The sequence below is a fragment of the Pituophis catenifer genome, unplaced genomic scaffold (genome assembly GCF_029215685.1).
Source record: "Pituophis catenifer annectens isolate HBS135680 unplaced genomic scaffold, rPitCat1.0.hap2 SCAF_2, whole genome shotgun sequence".
NCBI classification, from domain to species: domain Eukaryota; kingdom Metazoa; phylum Chordata; class Lepidosauria; order Squamata; family Colubridae; genus Pituophis; species Pituophis catenifer.
The window spans coordinates 275,610,674-275,629,073 of record NW_027256882.1 but is presented as its reverse complement, the minus strand read 5'-3'; the positions used below and the strand labels follow the sequence as shown (position 1 = coordinate 275,629,073).

Below are 18,400 nucleotides of genomic sequence, written 5' to 3'. Positions count from 1 at the left end.
AATGGTCCCACTCATTGTAAAAGGGAAAGGCACCTTTAATATTTCCTTTTCTCATTTCCTATTACAATAACAAGCGAGTTCCCTAGAAGCCTCACAGAGGAGTTAAATAAACATATCACATCCAATGCGAAATTGTTCCTTTTTTAAAAAAAAATAATGAATAAGAGGATTGCTGTACGGTTCCCTTGTCTTTTGGTTGTAACGATATCATTGTGTGCATTTATCCTGGCCTAAAGTAACGAACATTGAAAATCTAGCACGGAATGTCCCTGCCTGTTTTATTTTGCTCTGTTTGCTGGTTGGAGTGCTTGATTTCTGTTCATTGTTAATTTAATTGCCTGTGATGGTGAGAAATAAGATGGCAGTATATCGGTCTACGAAAGCAAATGGCCAATGCTTACGTTTGTCATTGTACAGATTTCCTTTTGAGAACCTTATCGTTTTTTTGGAGGTAATGGCTGTTTCATGTCAGTCTCAATTCCAAAGTCCTGATTTCGGTGGAGATAATTCTAAACCCAAATAAACGGCAAAGTTATTTACAGCCTTCGCTAATTAGGATCTTCAGGGACTATTCCATTTTCTCAGTGTTTCACTCTTACTTTCTTTTGTGCAGTGCTGCATCAGACTAGTTTATGATTAAATTGTTGATGGTCACTCAAAGTAAATTTCTCAAATATCCCCTTAATTATAATAATGAGACCCCCCCTGCAAAACTCAACTGCCTGGTATGTCTTTTCAGATCCAGGAGAATAGTTGTAAGTATTTTGTGCAGTGGTAAAATCTAAAATTTGTTACTACTGGTTCTGTGGGCGTGGCTTGGTGGTGGTGGGGTAATGTGACTGGGTGAGGTTGGCCAATTTTTTTTTTTTTTTTTTTACTTTTAAAACCGTTTTTTCTACAACCTCTTCGGGGAACAGGTTATAAAAAAATGCTTTCAAAAGGCTCTGACGAACCCAGCTGAGTTGCCTGATCGGCAGAGGCTTTTAAAAAAGCCTCTGCCGATCAGGCAACTCAGCTGGGATCATCAGAGGCATTAAAAAAAAAAAAAAAAAACTTTTAAAAGCCTTTTTTGGCCGAAGAGGTTGTATAAAAATGCTTTTAAAAGTTAAAAAAAAAAAGCCTCTGATGATTGTGCGGCTCAGCTGGGCAATGTGGGGGAGGCCGCAGGGATTTTTGCTACCGGTTCTCCGAACCACCCGTCTCCATCGCTACCAGATTGAGCAATCCAGTCTGAACCGGGAGCATTTCACCCCTGATTTTGTGCCTTCCACTGCCCTTTAAGAATAGTAAAGGATCGCTTTGGTTTTTTTTCCATTTTCTTCATGAGATTAGGAAACAGAGATTTAGTGGTTGCCGATAGCCATTTTGTACGACGTTGTTGTAATTTTACAAAATACAGGCAGTCCTCAATTTAAGACCACAATTGGAATTTCCATTGCTAAGCAAGGCAGTTCTTAAGTGAGTCACACTTGATTTTACAACCTTTTTTGCCACAATTGTTAAGCGAATTCACTGCAGTTCTTAAGTGAAACATGCGGTCATTGAGGGAATCCTGCTTTCCCCATTGTCTTTGCTTGTGAGAAGCCAGCTGGGTAGGTTGCAAATGGCAGTCACTCTGAGCCCGGGCAACTGTTGTAAATACAAGGCAGTTTCCAAATGCCCAGATTTTGATCACATGACCCTGGAGATCCTGTGATGTGTGAAGACAGTTGTAAGTCACTTTTTTCAGTGCTGTTGTAATTTTGAACAGTTGCCAAAGGTTTTAGTCTAGGATTACCTGTATCCAGAAATGTCAATTATTGAATTATTATTGAAATAATTATTGAAATAATATCAATAAAGTACCATAACCAATTAAATAAACTTTAGGGTTGAAATGAGTTGTCCTTGGTGTTCTCCGAACTTAGTTGTATACCAGGAGTCAGCAACCTGCGGCTCTGGAGCCACATGTGGCTCTTTGATCCCTCTGCTGCGGCTCCCTGTCACTCAAAATATGCGTTACAACCGCCAATGTGCGACACCTGCCGGTATGCAATTTATTGAGCTTTTCAACCCCCAGTAGGCCAACCCTGGATAAATTCAAGAAAATAAAAGTTTCAGAAGAAAACAAAACATTTAATTCAACTACATATGCTAGTTTTGTGGTTGCTTAAGAAATAGTCAGGCACCAGAAGGGTTTTGTGGCTCCCGGTGTTTTCTTTTCTGTGGGAAACGGGTCCGAATGGCTCTTTGAGTGTTTAAGATTGCAGACCCCTGTTGTATATTGATGTCACCTGGCTTGGGTAATGAAACATCTGCAAGAAAACAATCACGCTCAGAGAGGATCAAGGTTAATAGCAGTGTTAATCCTGCTGAAGTCTGAAAATGTGATTCCTGAAATACTGAGTTATAGGTACAGAAGGTTCATCACTGATTTATGGAATATTATTAGCAAAAATATTTCCATATTTTGATTTTCCAGTATCTGATGCTAAGAGACATTAGCTTGACCAGCAAGCACGTGTATTAAATATATATTAAAAAAATCAGTATACCAATGATAAGATATATTTAATGAAAGAAGTTATTGGATAATGATTAAAAAATTGGACTATGATGACTATGATGGACAGTGATGAACATGATAGCAGTCTCCCAATATTTGTGAGAGTGTCACAAAAAAGAATAGGTTAATCTATTCTCCAAAGAAACAGAGATCAGAATAGGAAGTAATCAATGGAAGCTTATCAAAGAGAGATTCAACCTAGAATTAAGAAAACAATTCCTGACAGTGAGAACAATTAATCAATCGAATGGCTTTAGAAGTTGTGGGTGCTTCAACACTGTGAATTTTTAAGAAGAGATGGGATTGGGTCTCCTGCATGGGCAGGGGATTGCTGGTGCTTACCTATAAAGCCCTTCATGGCATGGGCCCGGGGAACTTGCAGGACTACCTCCTACCAGCCTCCCACCGCCCAGTGCGCTCACATAGGATTGCCCTCCTCCGGGTGCCATCGGCTAGACAATGTTGGCCGGTGGCGCCCAGGATGAGGGCGTTCTCTGTGGTTGCACCGACCCTCTGGAATGAGTTACCCACTGGGCTCCGGACGGCCCCCGACCTCTGCACTTTCTGCGGCGACCTGAAGACATGGCTTTTTCAGCAAATTCCCTGATCTGCCGGGAGTTTTAATTACTTGGGGATTTTAAATTGGATTATTTTAATATCATTTTATTGTCGTGTTGTTTTATCTTGTGAGCCACCCCAAGTCCTACGGGAGAAGGGCGGCATATAAATATGATAAAGTAAATAAATGAATGAATGAATGAATGAATGAATGAATGACCTCCAAGGTCTCTTCCAACTGTGATATTCTGTATTCTGTAAGAATAAACTTGTGTCTCTAGCTCTTGTTTTTGTAAAAAAAAACAACAACACCCTTTTCCTTGTACTTAGGGACCCATAATTCTTTAGGAGTACAGTTCTCTTTGGTTCTCAAATTTGTTTGTGGTTTTAGGTTAATTAGTGGCTTTGTGCACAGGAATTCCTTGGGTGTTTATTGGCTATTCCTCAAATTTGTGAGCACTTTAAAACTTTATGCCTCTCTTTAGTGTAGTAAAGCTAATTAGATAAATTAAACAAATGGATCCCACTTATAAAGCCTGGTTGATCTCTTAAAACAGCACATGGTATGTTCTCTGTTTTTTTTCCCCTACAAATAAATGTGAAGGACTCTTTGTATTGTCTTTCTAGTAAGAATATATATCTCCAAAATTCTATGGAATTCAGAACTTGAATAACAAATAACAGAGTTGGAAGGGACCTTGGAGGTCTTCTAGTCCAACCCCCTACTCAGGCAGGAAGCCTTATACCATTTCAGACAAATGGTTGTCCAATCTCTTCTTGAAAAATTCCAGTTTTGGCGCATCCAAAACTTCTGGAGGCAATTTATTCCACTGATTGTTTTGTTAGGAAATGTCTCCTTAGTTCTAGGTTGCTTTTCTCCTTGATTAGTTTCCAACCATTGCTTCTTGTCCTACCTTCAGGTGCTTTGGAGAATAGCTTGACTCCCTCTTCTCCCTCCCTCTCAAGAATACTGCTTGATTTGTTAATTGGACTGATGTTGTTCAGATTTTGTCACTGGTTTAGAAATTGTGTAATTGTTTCGTGACTCTGTTAAGAACTGCTTTATTGTTTTATAATCTATGGCATGTTCACCTTATATATTAAAAAAAAGTGCATGAAAAGAATTAGCCTGGGATCCCTTTCATATTCTGAACAGTAGTGGTATTAGAACGGACACCTCTTTGCACTGTTTGATGAGTTCAGAAGTCTGGATTTATTTGGCAGAAGGCAATACCAAATCATTCTTTAAGCTAATTTGCTCCAGTTTTTGTAGGCTTATTCTCTGTGACTCTGAACATGATGTTCTTGTATGTTAAAAAAGTTAATTTGTGGTAAGTTGAAAGTTTTGTAAATAAACTTTATTTAAGAATCTCTCTCTCTCTTTCTCTCTTCCCCGGTCCACCCCCCCCCCCCGGGGTCTCTTTTATTTATTCCCTGCCTTTATTATTTTTACAAATGATTCAAGGCAGCAAATATATAAACCATACCTTCCTCCTCCTATTTTACCCACAACAACCCTGTGAGACGGGTTGGGCTGAGAAAGAATGACTTGCTCAAAGTCACCCAGCTGGCTTTCATGGCTAAAGCAGGACTTGAACTCACAATCAGCTACTTTTGATGTCTTTAACCACTAGACCGACTGGCTCTGTATGTCTGTCATCTGTCTTATCATATATAAACCCATCAGCAGGTAGAATAATCATGTTTGAGAATCTTTAACTATGGACTTTCCCACACATGGATCCCTTGATGGTGGACTACCGTGACCATAACCTCTGGTCATTAGTCAAATAGGCTGAGGACAATAGGAACCATAAAAACAACATTGGGGGATTCAGAGTTGATTGATATCCAATTCAGAGACAGTAAAATGCTCAGGATGGGGAGAAAATGGGTCATATTAAACCACACCCCCATCTCTCTCCAGCCTCCATTTATTAGACAGAGCAAGTACAGCTGTCAGCATAATCCAGAAATCAAGCTCTTCCTTAAGAGAATATTCTGGAGGTTACAGAAACATGGGCATAGAGCTGTGAACATGGCCTGTTTTCTTTCTATATTGTGTGTGCTGACCTATATATTTGAAAGGTTATAGACTAGGGATGGCTAATCTTTTTGCCATCACGTGCCAAAAGTGGGGAGAGCATGGGGGTATCACGTGTGTGTGTGCCCACACCCATAATCCAATGCGCCCCACCCCACACACATGACCCCCCCACACTCCCCACGCTTTTGGCACATGCTGGCCCGGTGGGCCCGGTAGGCCCATTTTTCACCCTCCTCAGGCTCCAGAGGCTTTCTTGGAGCCTGGGGAGGGCAAAAACAGCCTTCCCTCCCCCCCACCCAAGAGACCCTTCAGAGGTCAGAAATGGCCTGTTTCCCAACTTGTGGTGGGCCCGGAAGGCCTGAAAATCAGCTGGCCGGCATGCATGCGCACTGGAGCTGAGCTAGGGCAACACTCGCGTGCCCACAGATATGGCTCTGCGTGCCACAGGTTCATCATCACGGTTATAGCTGTTCACAATTAGGATAGCACAACTTCTCTTAGCTGAAGGAGGATATCAATAGGGCCTCAATGGTCTATAACAGTGGTCTATAACAGTGTTGGCAAACCTTTTCAGCACCAAGTGCCAAAATGGGAGCATGCACATGGGGGGGAGCACCAGAAACCAAAAGAGCAGCTCCACATGTGCACGTGCGGGAGTGCCATAAACTGGAAGAGCAGTTCTGTTGGTGAACCTATGGCACACGTGCCGGAAATGGCACGCAGAGCCATCTCTCCAGGCACACCAGTCATTGCCCATTGCTCTTCCAGGTTCACTGGTCTTCGCACGTGCGGGCGTACTGGAAACCAGAAGAGCAGCTCCCTGGCGTGCATGTGCGTGCCAGGAAGCTGAGCTTCCAGTTTCTGGTGTGTGCATGCATGCCGGTCACCTGGTCTTCTGGTTTCTAGTGTGCATACATGTGTGCGCCGGAAACCGGAAGCTCAGCTTCCCGGTGTGCGCATGCACACCAGGGAGCTGCTCTTCTGGTTTCTGGTGCTCCCAGAAACCTGGAAGGGCAAAGGGTGATGGCTGGCATGCCCGGAGAGATGGCTCTGCTTGCCACTTCTGGCATGCGTGCCATAGGTTCACCATCACGGGTCTATAATATCCCAAAATTCTGACTCAGAAAGAGGTTGAGGGGAAAAAATAAATAAATATTTTTTTAATATTATTTGTAATATTTATTTTCTCTCTCTCTCCAGAAGGGAAACTGGCCTGATAGAAGTATAGATTAAAAACTGCAATAGATGCTATAAGCTCTTTTTATAGGGATATTCAACATCCCCAACACTCTATAACGTTACAGATTCAAGTCTTGATTATTCAAATCTACCACAGTGAGCCAAAGAATGAGTAAAATACTGTTACATATATAGATATTAATATTTATTAGTTGAGGTTCTCTCTTCCAGTTTTGGTTTATTGTTAGTCTTTAACTTTTTTCAGTATACGATTAAGAATTCTTCTGTAGCCTGGACTATATTATTGTAATTGCATTCAGATGCAGAGTTTTCATGTATGTAGTTTATTCAGAAAATCTTTTGCCAAATAAGCATGGAAAACAGCTCTGCCTTTCATTGTTGTTTTGGGGTTCTTCAGTTTTGGCCTTTTGTGTCTTCAGAGCTATAAGATACTGCAACACTTCAGCATCTTGTATTTCTAATGCATCAGACTCTTATTTTAAAAAGATGTTAGGAATCACCTAATAAAATCTTTTCTAACAGTGCAAACATTCATAAAGTTCCATATTTAATTGGCAAAGACACAGAACTGAATACTCAAGTTTACTATCTAATGCTGGCCTGCCATTTGCCTGCAATAGTAGATAAAATAATTAATAGAAGAATTGGAACCCTGGTATAGTGATGCAACATCCTTTTTCCATTCATCTGCATCCAGGAGTTTCAACTAGCTTCATTCATTTTACTTGTTGTGTATATCAAATTTATCTTTTTTTTTTCCTGTTTCCTAGTATCAAAGTATTTGTAGTTTGCTGTTTCATCATACAGATAGTCCCTGAGTTATGAATGGTCATTTAGTGACCATTCAAAGTTACAACTGACCTTCCCAGGGCTGCTTACGACCTGGATTTGAAGTTCTCATGACGGTTACATAATTACATTTTTGGCACTTAGCTACTGACCCTCATTTATGTCCATTTGCATTTATTCTGCAGTCACATAACTGCAATTTGCAATGTTTTTGACCAGAAATTAATATACTTCCTGTTTTGGCAAAAAAAAAAACAACGCCCATGGATTCTCTTAATGATTGCTTAACAACTGCCACAAAAAGTGTTGTAAAATCAGGCATAGTTATATGGTGACCTGCTTAACAACCAGCACTGCTTACAGCTACAATTTTGGACACAATTATGGTTGTAAATTGAGGACTAGCTGCACTTAGTTATACATGAGGGATGTGTTTGTTATAAATCCTGACTTGAAACGGGATGTATTTTGGCAACAATAAATGTAGTTCTTTAAATCCCCATGATCACTCGTAACAGTAGGGCTGCCTCCGAGTTTTTTCTTTTCATTGTACAACTGATAGGAGGAACACATTTACGAATTCGTGTAAATCTAAAAGGAAATGCAAATTTAGGGGACCTAAAACTGAACCCAGGAACATTAAGTTGTACACAAAAATTATTTACATTCTCAGGTCATTAATATATGCTTATTGTCTTCCAAAAGAGTATTTCCATCCCTTTTAGAATTGCTTCAGATCACTTCTTGGCATTTAGAAGCATTTCATAGAATCTGCTCCACAGATGTAGAACCACTTTAAAAAAACCCAACAAGTTACATGTAAACAGGGTATGTATTCTGCATTACGTGTCAGCCTTCTGAGCTGAGAAGTGTTGTGTAATTTTCAGGGTTTTGTTTTTAGCCCCAATACAACTCTGAATTTAAATGCACTTTGTCTAAGGTCAGTGTTTTAGATTGACTTGTGTTAAAATTTGGCAGCTCATTTTTATGCTTGGTTTCTACAAATGCTAGTATTTTTCTGATTAATCCAAGCAATGCACATACTACATTATGTAGATAAAGAAGAAAATGTCAAGTAGTTCTTTTTCCAATTCTGTTTATAAAAGAGCATTGTGATGGATTAATCCCCATCTATTAGATAACATACTTTGCATATTTTATTTTGTGCCCTTTTATCCCATTTTTATTCCCACACAGCAAGAATGAGGATCCTATACTCCCACTACTGAGCCAACTGATAGTAATTCTGGGATTTGTAGTTTCAAAACTACATCTGCAGGCTAGAGATTCTCCATCTTTGCCATTAAATTGCAATATAATATCTGTGGGGTTCACAAGCAATCTTTCATTCAGGCACAGAAAAGACACTGACCTGATTAAGTTCAGGAGGTGGTTCTTTTCCATTGTTCTTAATCCACCTTGTTTCACTGGCTAAATCAAAAGGACTATGCATTAAACAAATAAAGAAATGTATGGAAAAGTAGAGGACAAGTGAAGTGAAAGGAAAATCACTTCATGCTTAGCCATTTTTTAATTTAGGTCCCACTTAGATCCCATTCATCGTTTGCCTGTTCATCACAAAATTTTGTATCAAATTCTGGATCTGGAATATTACTTCCATGTTTACTGCCTTCTCAAGACAGCAGATCAGAAAGGTGAATCATAGGTATTTTATGCAGAGTCAAATCTGTATCTATCTCTATATCTATCTACCTACCTACCTACCTACCTACCTACCAGAGATGGGTTTCAGCAGGTTCTGACCAGTTCTGGAGAACTGGTAGCGGAAATTTTAAGCAGTTCAGAGAACCGGTAGTAAAAATTCTGACTGGTCCCGCCCCCCATCTATTCTCTGCCTCCCAAGTCCCAGCTGTTCAGGAGGAAATGGAGATTTTATAGTATTCTTCCCCTGCCACGCCCACCAAGCCACACCCACCAAGCCATGCCATGCCTACAGAACCGGTAGTAAAAAAATTTGAAACCCACCACTGCTACCTACCTACCTACCTACCTACTTATTTATCTGAGTCTCCGTGGCTGATGATGGACTTGAACTGGGTCTCTCTGTAACCATTCTACCACCATGATTCTTTGGGCATTTGATTTTTGCTTATTGTAACTTCTGGTTTTGTTTTTTTTTCCTTTAAAGATTTTCAGAATTTCATGTAAGAACTCAGTAGTTGCCCAGTTAAAATTTAACATTGGATAGAATTTGAAGCAAAATCCACTTGAAAAAAGAATTTGACAGATTCATTTATAGCTGTTCTCTATGTGGCTTAACAAGAGGGAGATACATATGTATCTCTCACATTTTATTAATTAAAAATTAGTTGTATTTGTGGCTTGCATCATAAGGAAAATTAGATATTTGCATATATGTATATGTGTGTGTATATATATGTATGTATGTATGTATGTATGTATGTATTATATATAGGTATGTATTAGAATGTACTTATCATATCTATACATAATTATTTGCATTATTTCTGTGCTTTTTCCCTAGGACTGTAAGGACGTGGGATGTTACTAATGAGAAAAACCATAAAACTGTATTTAAACCACGTTCAGCTCAAGGTAAAAGGGTGATTCCAACAAGCTGCACCTACAGCAGAGATGGTAAACTTATTGCAGCTGGCTGCCAAGATGGGTCCATCCAGATCTGGGATAGGAATATGAATGTAAGTAATCATGTTTTCCTAATTCAAATTGACGGTATGATATACTAAGTGAATTCCTTGCCAGCTTCCACGTTTTATTTAATTTTAACAGATTTACACATAGTCCTCGATTTGTGACCACAGTTAGAACTGGAATTTCAGTTGCTAAGTGATGTCAATTAAATGAATTGTCATGTGACCAGACCCGATTTTACAATCTTTTTTTTTACCATGGTTATTAAGAGAACGCAGCTTCCCCAATTAGCATTGCTTGTTGGAAACTATCTGGGAAGATCACAAATCACAATCACATGAACCACAAGACGCTGGTTGTAAACATGAGCCGGTTGCTAAGCTGCTATATTGCGATCACATGACGGCACAGTGGTGTGACGGTTGTGGGAGGACAGATCATGAATCATTTTTTCTGAGGCCTTTGTAACTTTGAATCATTGTTAAACCGATGGTCCTAAGTTCAGTACTACTTCTGTGCCAAATGTTACCCAATTTACCACAAATCCATGCGATTCAGTGACTATTTAGGGGTCTTAAGCTGAAAATGATAGTGGTAGGTGAAATGAGGACCCAGATTGTGGGGGCAATAAGCTGACTTTGTATAAATATACAAAAGTATGAAGGCTATTGCTTAACACATTGTAAGCCGCCCCGAGTCTCCGGAGAAGGGCGGCATATAAATTAAAGCAAAAAAAAAAAAAAAGAAAAGAAAAGAAAAGAAAAGAAAAAATTGGTCCACACGAGGACTGGTTTGTTAGTCCAAGGTCTATAATACTGAAATCTTTACATTTATAGATATAAACATTTTTAGTCAAAATGAAGACTATTACAAATGTATTGCTAAACATTAAAAAAAAATCCCTGCAAAACAGAGCTATTATTTTGCCATTCTATTTGTCTATCTAAGACATGTGGATACCTCTGCAATAATGTTAGGGTTATTGTTAATGTCAAGTTGGAAGTGTTGTGAAGAACATGGAGAACATCTAGGACCATGATGGCACCGCACATGCGTGCACGCCTCCCACCGGCCAGTTGGTCTTCAGGTCTCTGCTGCACAGGGGCATGGTGCATGTGGAGGACAGGGTGCATGCACGGGGGGTGCAGGTTGGTGGAGGAGGCTTTCCAGGCCCAAAATGGGGTGCAGGGGGCCATGCGAGGGCACATGCGTGGGGGGGTGCTCGCAAGGCATTTTGGGGGTTCTGGCATGCACATGTGAATTTGCGTGCACGCTTTGGGCACTTGGCACCAAAAAGGTTAAGCATCACTGATCTAGGATTATCCAAGCTGAAAAATCCAGCGGTACTGAAACTCCAGGCAGGGGATTAAATTAATTAAATTAATGTTGTGGGGCCATCTGTGGTCTGTCACTAAGGGTCTGAGCTCCAGGAACTAGTTGCAAAGGTTTGTTGGGAGAAAAATGTCATGTCTTCATAAATGCCTGAAAAAGAGTGTCTCATTTTTTAGAAGACAAACAGAAGTTCATAAAAAAAAGAATAAGTAGGCTATTAGGACTCGTATTGTTAATTCCCTAGTAGGAACCTTAATATATGAATACATTTAAGTTAAGTATGAGGAACTTGTCAGCTGGAAAGTTGAGAGGCTGGGTTCAAGACCTGAGCGCCTCACAAGTGAGCTGCCGTTACTTGCCCTGGCTCCTGCTCACCTACCAGTTTGAAAGCATGCAAATGTGAATAGATAAATAGGTACCTCTTCGGTGGGAAGGTAACAGTGTTCCCTGCAGCTTGGCATATAGTCATGGTGGCCACATGACTACAGAAATGTCTTCGGACAATGTTGCCTCCCTCAGCTAAGAATAATGAGTACCACCTCTAGAATTGGATATGACTGAACAGGGGAAACCTTTAAGTTAAACAGATGAAGAAAGACAGCATCTGAAAAAAATTATTCTGTTCAAAGGAGTTTGAACCATGGAAAACTTCTAAATCCTCCAATGTTAAAACACTTTTACTAGGTTTATATTGGAAACACCAGCGGATATAAAAAACAAAACAAAACTAACAATCAAAATATATTCAGATATACAAACTTGTGATGGTCTATTTTATTTCTTTCTCAATTCATTTTAAAAACTTATCATAGTCAAGCTCTCTGGCTTTTAAATTGCTTCATCTAAGCTGATGACAAGGTGGTAGACGTGTGACAACTTACAGGTTACAGTGTATGCTAAATTCTGTGGGGAAATATAATTTATTGATTTTCCAGAACACAGGTTTCCACCATGATTCTAAGATAACATATCTACCTTTTGATCTTATAGTACAGGAGGGGGCAACATGCATACTCTAAATATTATACTTTTCAGAATGCCTCATGTTTGACAATGTTGGTTGAGGCTCTTGGGAAGTGGAACTGAGTAATTGACTGAGGGATACAGGTTATCCACCTTTCAAATCTGCAACACAAAAGAGGGAAATTTAAGAATACTTACTACTTAAAAAACAATTGCCTCTTATTAAAAGTTCAGTGTGGCTAACCTTCATAAAGCACAATGGAATTTATTTTATTCATTTACTGTATGATGAATCCAAGGCACTATGAAATATTAATACATACAGCAGCTGAAATCAATAAAAAATTTAAAAAGTCTCTACACTGCTCAGGGTTAGAATGGCAGAAACTATGCCTGCAAGGCAAAAACCTCACAGAATGGTCAAATATTCTGTTTTTGTATCCTTTCCCAGGGTATATAAGGTAGGCAATACCTTTAAAACTCTGCTTCATTATAGAGATGGTGAGATGGACATCAAACAAATTTAATCAATGATAATAAATAAATAAAAACTATAGTGAAAGCAGAGAGGAGGGGGTCCAGGCCCTTACCTGAATCATTTAGCTTCACTTTGACCAAATGGAAAATATGAGTTGAAAGAAGTACAATTTTGCCATGTTTGTAGAGCTGTTCTAGCTTGTTTATCTTAGACAAAAACAAAGCTTTTCATTAAAGGATAACATGATGTTATCACAGGATGATTAGAAAAGCTAAGCAGGGTTGGCTCATAAATGCTCCTTTTCAGAGACAAATGTCTTGCTACAACTTTTTAAAATGATAGTTCATATGCAAGGTATTTCTGTGTTAAAGAAGCTAAATTTACCTTTTGGAGGACAGGGAAATATACTTTAGCACAAATCGTGGTGGCATGCTGTGTAACAAAGCAATAAACTAGGTCTGAAAAGTGGAAGCCATCTCAAGCATTTTTTGGTTTACTAAAGTTCTAGTGACTGGAAGAGTGATTCTCAACCACCTAATTTCCCTTCTCCAAGTCCTTAGTTTTGTCACTTTTTCCAATATTTATGCTACAGTTACATTGTTGCATGGGAAAACGTTTTATTTATTTAAGTTGTTAGTAAGGGAACTAAAGCTTTGCGTTGACTTGAGAACCAAACACCAAAATAGCTCTTAAAGTCACTGCAAAGCAATCCTTGTGTAACAACTACCGTTGAGACTGGAATCTCAGTTGTTAAGCAAAGCAATCATTAATGAGACATCATATCACTGCCCATATGGGCTGCTTTGCTCAACAACCCCAACCCAATGCAACTAGCATTCCCAGTTGCAGTTGTTAAGCAATCACGGAAGTTGTTTCATGGATGAAGGTTTAGGTGAGGAGTGTGAGTGCCTCTGAGAGGGTGGGGCAGATCCCAGAAGGCTTCATTCAGGAGCTGAAAATCCTCCCTGCTGAAATCCAAGGAGGATTTTCAGCCTCTCAGAAACAGTCACTCACAGACATCCTCTATCCGTCCTGCCGGGGACTCGCCCATCCTCCTAAGATATCCCATGTTCCTTTTTTTTACCATGCTGCCTTTCCATTTAGGAGCTGAAAATTCTGCTTGGATTTGGGGTCTTTCTTCTCTATAGGGGCTGGCTGAAAGAGCTGCCTGCTGAAGGACATCAGCTCCTTCCTGTGCATGGAAGGGAACACCTACAAGGTGCAAAGATGGAGCTTAAATCATCAAAACAAATAGTTGCAATCTGCAACGTGACAGGTGTCCAAGATAGCAAAAATGATGTTGTAATACAATCCCACCCATTTTTTACTTCTTTCACTGCTGAATGCATGTACAAAAGGGGTGGAGCTGGCACTACAACATCCCTTCCACCATCTTTTTTTTTTTAAAAAAACTTCTACTTATAGTTTTCCGGGCTACAAAAATCAACACTTGAGACTTCACGTTTAGTAAAATCAGCATGAATTGCTTCTGTGAATTTTAAGGATAGCAATAGCACTTAGGCTTATATACCACTTCACAGCCCTCTCTAAGTGGTTTACAGAGTCAGCATATTGCCCCCAACAATCTCATTTTACCAACTTTGGAAAGTTGGAAGGCTGAATCAACCTTGAGCTGGTTAGGATCGAAATGCCGGCAGTTGGCAGAATTAGCCTGAAATACTGCATTTTAACCACAGCACTACTATGGCTCTGTAAAGGATGTTGATATCATGCTGAAAATTAATTTTCCCTTTGGCTAAATACATGATTCTTATGTTTTTATAACATTGTCTTTCTAAATCAGGGGTGTCAAACTCAAGTCCTGCGGGCCGGATCCAGCCCATGGGGTGCTTAGATCTAGCCCGTGGGGCCACCCTGGAAACAGGGAAGGACCAGCCCGCGGTGCCTCTGCCAGCAAAATCTGAGCTAGGAAGGATTGTGTGTGGCCCTCCTGAGCTCCGTTTTCACTTGCAGAGGGTTGCAGGAGGCTGTCGCAGCTGGAAGCTGAGCTCGGGAGCCTGTTTTCACTGGCAGAGCAATTGGGCCACCACAGGCGCCCCCAACATGAGTGATGTCGAGCTGTCCATGCCTACCCTGGCCACACACCCCTGAGGTCAAACCCAACCCTAATGTGTCCCTCAATGAAATCAAGTTTGACACGCCTAAATCATATTTGTTTCCGTTTGGACTGTACGTGCCACATGAATAAATGAATTGTTTTGCCTTTTTTAAAGAAATGTTTTCTTTAGAGTTTTGCCTTGTATTATGCATTTATAATAGTGGGATGTGGTGGCTCAGTGGCTAAGATGCTGAACTTGTTGATCGAAAGGTCGGCAGTTCAGCGGTTTGAATCCCTAGTGCTGTGTAACGGGGTGAGCTCCCATTATTTGTCCCAGCTTCTGCCAATCTAGCAGTTTGAAAGCATGTAAAAAATGCAAGTAGAAAAATAGGGACCACCTTTGGTGGGAAGGTAACAGCATTCCATGCGCCTTTGGCATTGAGTCATGCCGGCCACATGACCATGGAGACGTCTTCGGACAGCGCTGGCTCTTCGGCTTTGAAACGGAGATGAGCACCGCCCCCTAGAGTTGGGAATGACTCGCACATATGTGCAAGAGGAACCATTACCTTTACCTTTATGCATTTATAAACATTTTGTACAATTCAAAATATAAATTCACTGGGTATTTTATTATGGTTATCAATCTTTACTTCTGTTCATATGACAAATGAATGGTTTCATGTGAACCTTTGAAGAACATTTAGCTCCATCTGGAAATTTCTTGAATAAATATAAGATGAAAGACATCCAAATAGACAGTATTATTTTTTTTGCAAGCTCAAGATAAAGTTTCCATACCCATAAGTATCCCATATTTTTTATTCCAGAGGTATGCGTGCCAGACCTCTGCTACAGAACCTGAAAAATCACATGCAGCATGCCAGAAGCAAATATTAGCTATATCTCTATACACATCTAGTCCTGCCAGTAATTCCTAAGTTCTAGCATGAAGTGCTCCTCCCTGTTGCTAAAAAAAGACAAAAATGAACCATTCTTCTATTTAAGTGCATAGATCTTCATTTTATATCTTTATTCAAGTGGATGCTAACAATAATTGAAGAAACTAAAAAGTTTTTAAAATACATTAAATACATTGTTTATAAACTGAAATTGGTTAACAAAATCTGACAGATGAGGTTTATCTCCATTAAGAGCGGAGGACAAATATTGGATTGCCAGATAATGTATTCTATTGGGTATGAATGAGGCAAGAAAAGGCTGTCTCCACTAAGCCAAGTTATGGGTTTCTGACAAAGGAGACCGCTTTACAAGAGTTGCTCTAGGACAGTGATGGCAAATCTTTTCAGCACCGAGTGCTGAAAAGGTCGCGTGGAAACGTTGCACGCAGGTATGCACGCTCTTCAGGGCCGTGCTCCGGAAAAGCTAAACTTCCGTGTTCTGGTACGCATGCACACCTGACAATTAACTGGCCGGCACACATGCACAGACCGGTTTTTGGCACTGTTGCGCACACAGAAGAGAGCTGATCTTTGCGTGTGCATGTCTGCCAGAAACCCAGAAGACAAACAGGCAAGGCTGCGCATGCCGGGCGACATGGCTTTGTGTGCCACTTTGGGCACGCGTGCCATTGGTTCGCCATCATGGCTCTAGGAGCTACCTAAACTTCCTTGATTCAACTACAGTTTGATGAAAGCAAGGCCAGTTAGTGCTCAGGGTATTTGTTTTTTCCTGTAATAGCTAGATTGCAGGCTCCCATTTTTTTTTAACACACACACACACACACACACACACACACACACACACACACAGAGGTTACATACAGATAGTTCTTGCTTTACAACAGTTTCTTAGAACCATTCACAGTTACAACGGCACTGAAAAAAGTGACTTATAACCATTTTTCTCACTTAAGACCATTGCAGCATTCCCCATGGCCATGTGTTTTACATTGGGATGCTTGCCAAATGACTCACATTTATGACGGTTGCAGTGTCCCAGGGTCATGCGATCACCTTTCGCGACTTTCTGAGAAGCAAAGCCAATGGGGGAAACCAAGATTCCTTTAACCACCATGTTACTATTTTAATAACTGCACTGCTTCACTTAACCAATGTGGCAAGGAATGTTGTAAAATGGGGCAAAACTCACTTAACAAATGTTTCACTTAGCAACATAGGTTTTCGGCTCAATTGTGATCATAAGTTGAGGACTACCTGTACTAATTCTTGGGCTACTCCATCTTGAATCACTCCCCCCCCCCCCCAATGGATACTCAAACACAGACAAGAACAGAAACCCAGATTGCTCTCTGACTGAAAACACCACTCCCTCCCTCTCTCCATTCCTCCATCTCTCCCTTCCTTCCGGAACCCAACTATACATAAAATAGGAAGAATAAGGGTGGATTTGCCTTTGGCCCCAAATCCTCTTAAGGGCCTCCCAGTGGGGCAGCCCTTTTCATGACATCCTTTCTGTGCCAACGCTGTCAGCAAGCAAGTCAGCTCTTTTTTAAGCCTGAGCCCCAGAAGACTAATGTCTGGTGATGAAGTCCTTGGCAAGTTGCCTCTGCTGGGAGAGCAAAATCTTGATGCTGTCCCTGCAAAAAAGGCGATGTTTTCTGCAACTCGAGGAATCTTTTGGCAGCTACAATTGCCCAGACAGACAGGATGCAAGATGGTGAAGTACTTTGTGTTTTCTCTCAGTCTATCCGGGCAAGGTGTTTTTCTCCTTCGCCTCAAGTCATAAGAGATGCTGGAATATTTAAAAGCCATCGCTCTTCTATAATAAACAACTTATAGTAATACAGCACCAGGTTTGTTTGCATTCGCTAATTCAGAGACAAGAGACATAACACAGTTCCATATCTATTCTTCCTACCAAAAATAACCTGCTGGGTTCTTTTTAAATCTGTGAGATATATACCGTATTTTTCAGAGTATAAGACGCTCCGGACTATAAGATGCACCTACCTTTTTTGGGGAGGAAAACAAAAAAAAATCTGCCTCTGCCTCCCAGCAATTTGCCTCGTTACAGCAAACAGCCTGCTTTAGTTTCATTTTCATTTTCAGCACAGCCTGATTAGTACAAGAAAAAAAAAATCTGCCTCCCAGCAATTTGCCTCCTTGCAGCACGCTGCAATAGGCAATGGCAATCCCTGCAGCCTGAAACAGCTGAGGGTCTGGAGGCCGATCCAACCGACAAGCAACTGCTTGTGCTAATCAGACTGTGCTGAAGCTGAAACAGGCTGTTTGCTGCTTGCTGCAAGGAGATAAATTGCTGGGAGGCAGAGGCCAAACAGTGGGGGCCAGCGGGTGGGCGGGGCTACATTCGGTGTGTAAGATGCACCCACATTTTCACCCTCTTTTAGGGGGAGAAAAGCGTGTCTTATACTCCGAAAAATACGGTATAATTTTCGCTAGTGCTTAACCTTTTGATGACAGCAAAATAGTACTTGTACTTCGCCTTTTGCAGTTCATGTACAGGTAGTCCTTGAGTTACGACCACCAATTGAGCCCAACATTTATGTGGCTAAGTGAAATGTTTTTTTCTTAAGTGAGTTTGTCCCATTTTACGGCTTTTCTTGCCACAATTGTTAAATGAATCATTGCATTTGTTAAGTTAGTGACATAGTTGTTAAGTGGATCCCCTATTGATTTTACTTGTCAGAAGGTCACAAAAAGCTGATCACCTGACCCCCAAGACAGTGCAACCGTCATAAATAAGAACCTTGGTGGTGCAGCGGTTAGAGTGCAGTACTGCAGGCTACTTCTGCTGACTGCCGACTGACTGCAGTTTGGCAGTTCAAATCTCACCAGGCTCAAGGGTGACTCA

At 40.6% G+C, this 18,400-nt stretch overlaps 1 protein-coding gene across 1 annotated transcript in view; it reads left to right on the top strand.

Annotated features, from left to right (window-relative positions):
• Positions 1-18,400, top strand: part of WDR70 (WD repeat domain 70) — a 137,758-nt gene that overhangs the window by 66,592 nt on the left and 52,766 nt on the right. The window contains exon 10 of the mRNA XM_070935938.1: positions 9,646-9,820. Coding sequence (XP_070792039.1) covers positions 9,646-9,820 — 175 coding nt within the window. The remainder of the gene's footprint in view (positions 1-9,645; positions 9,821-18,400) is intronic.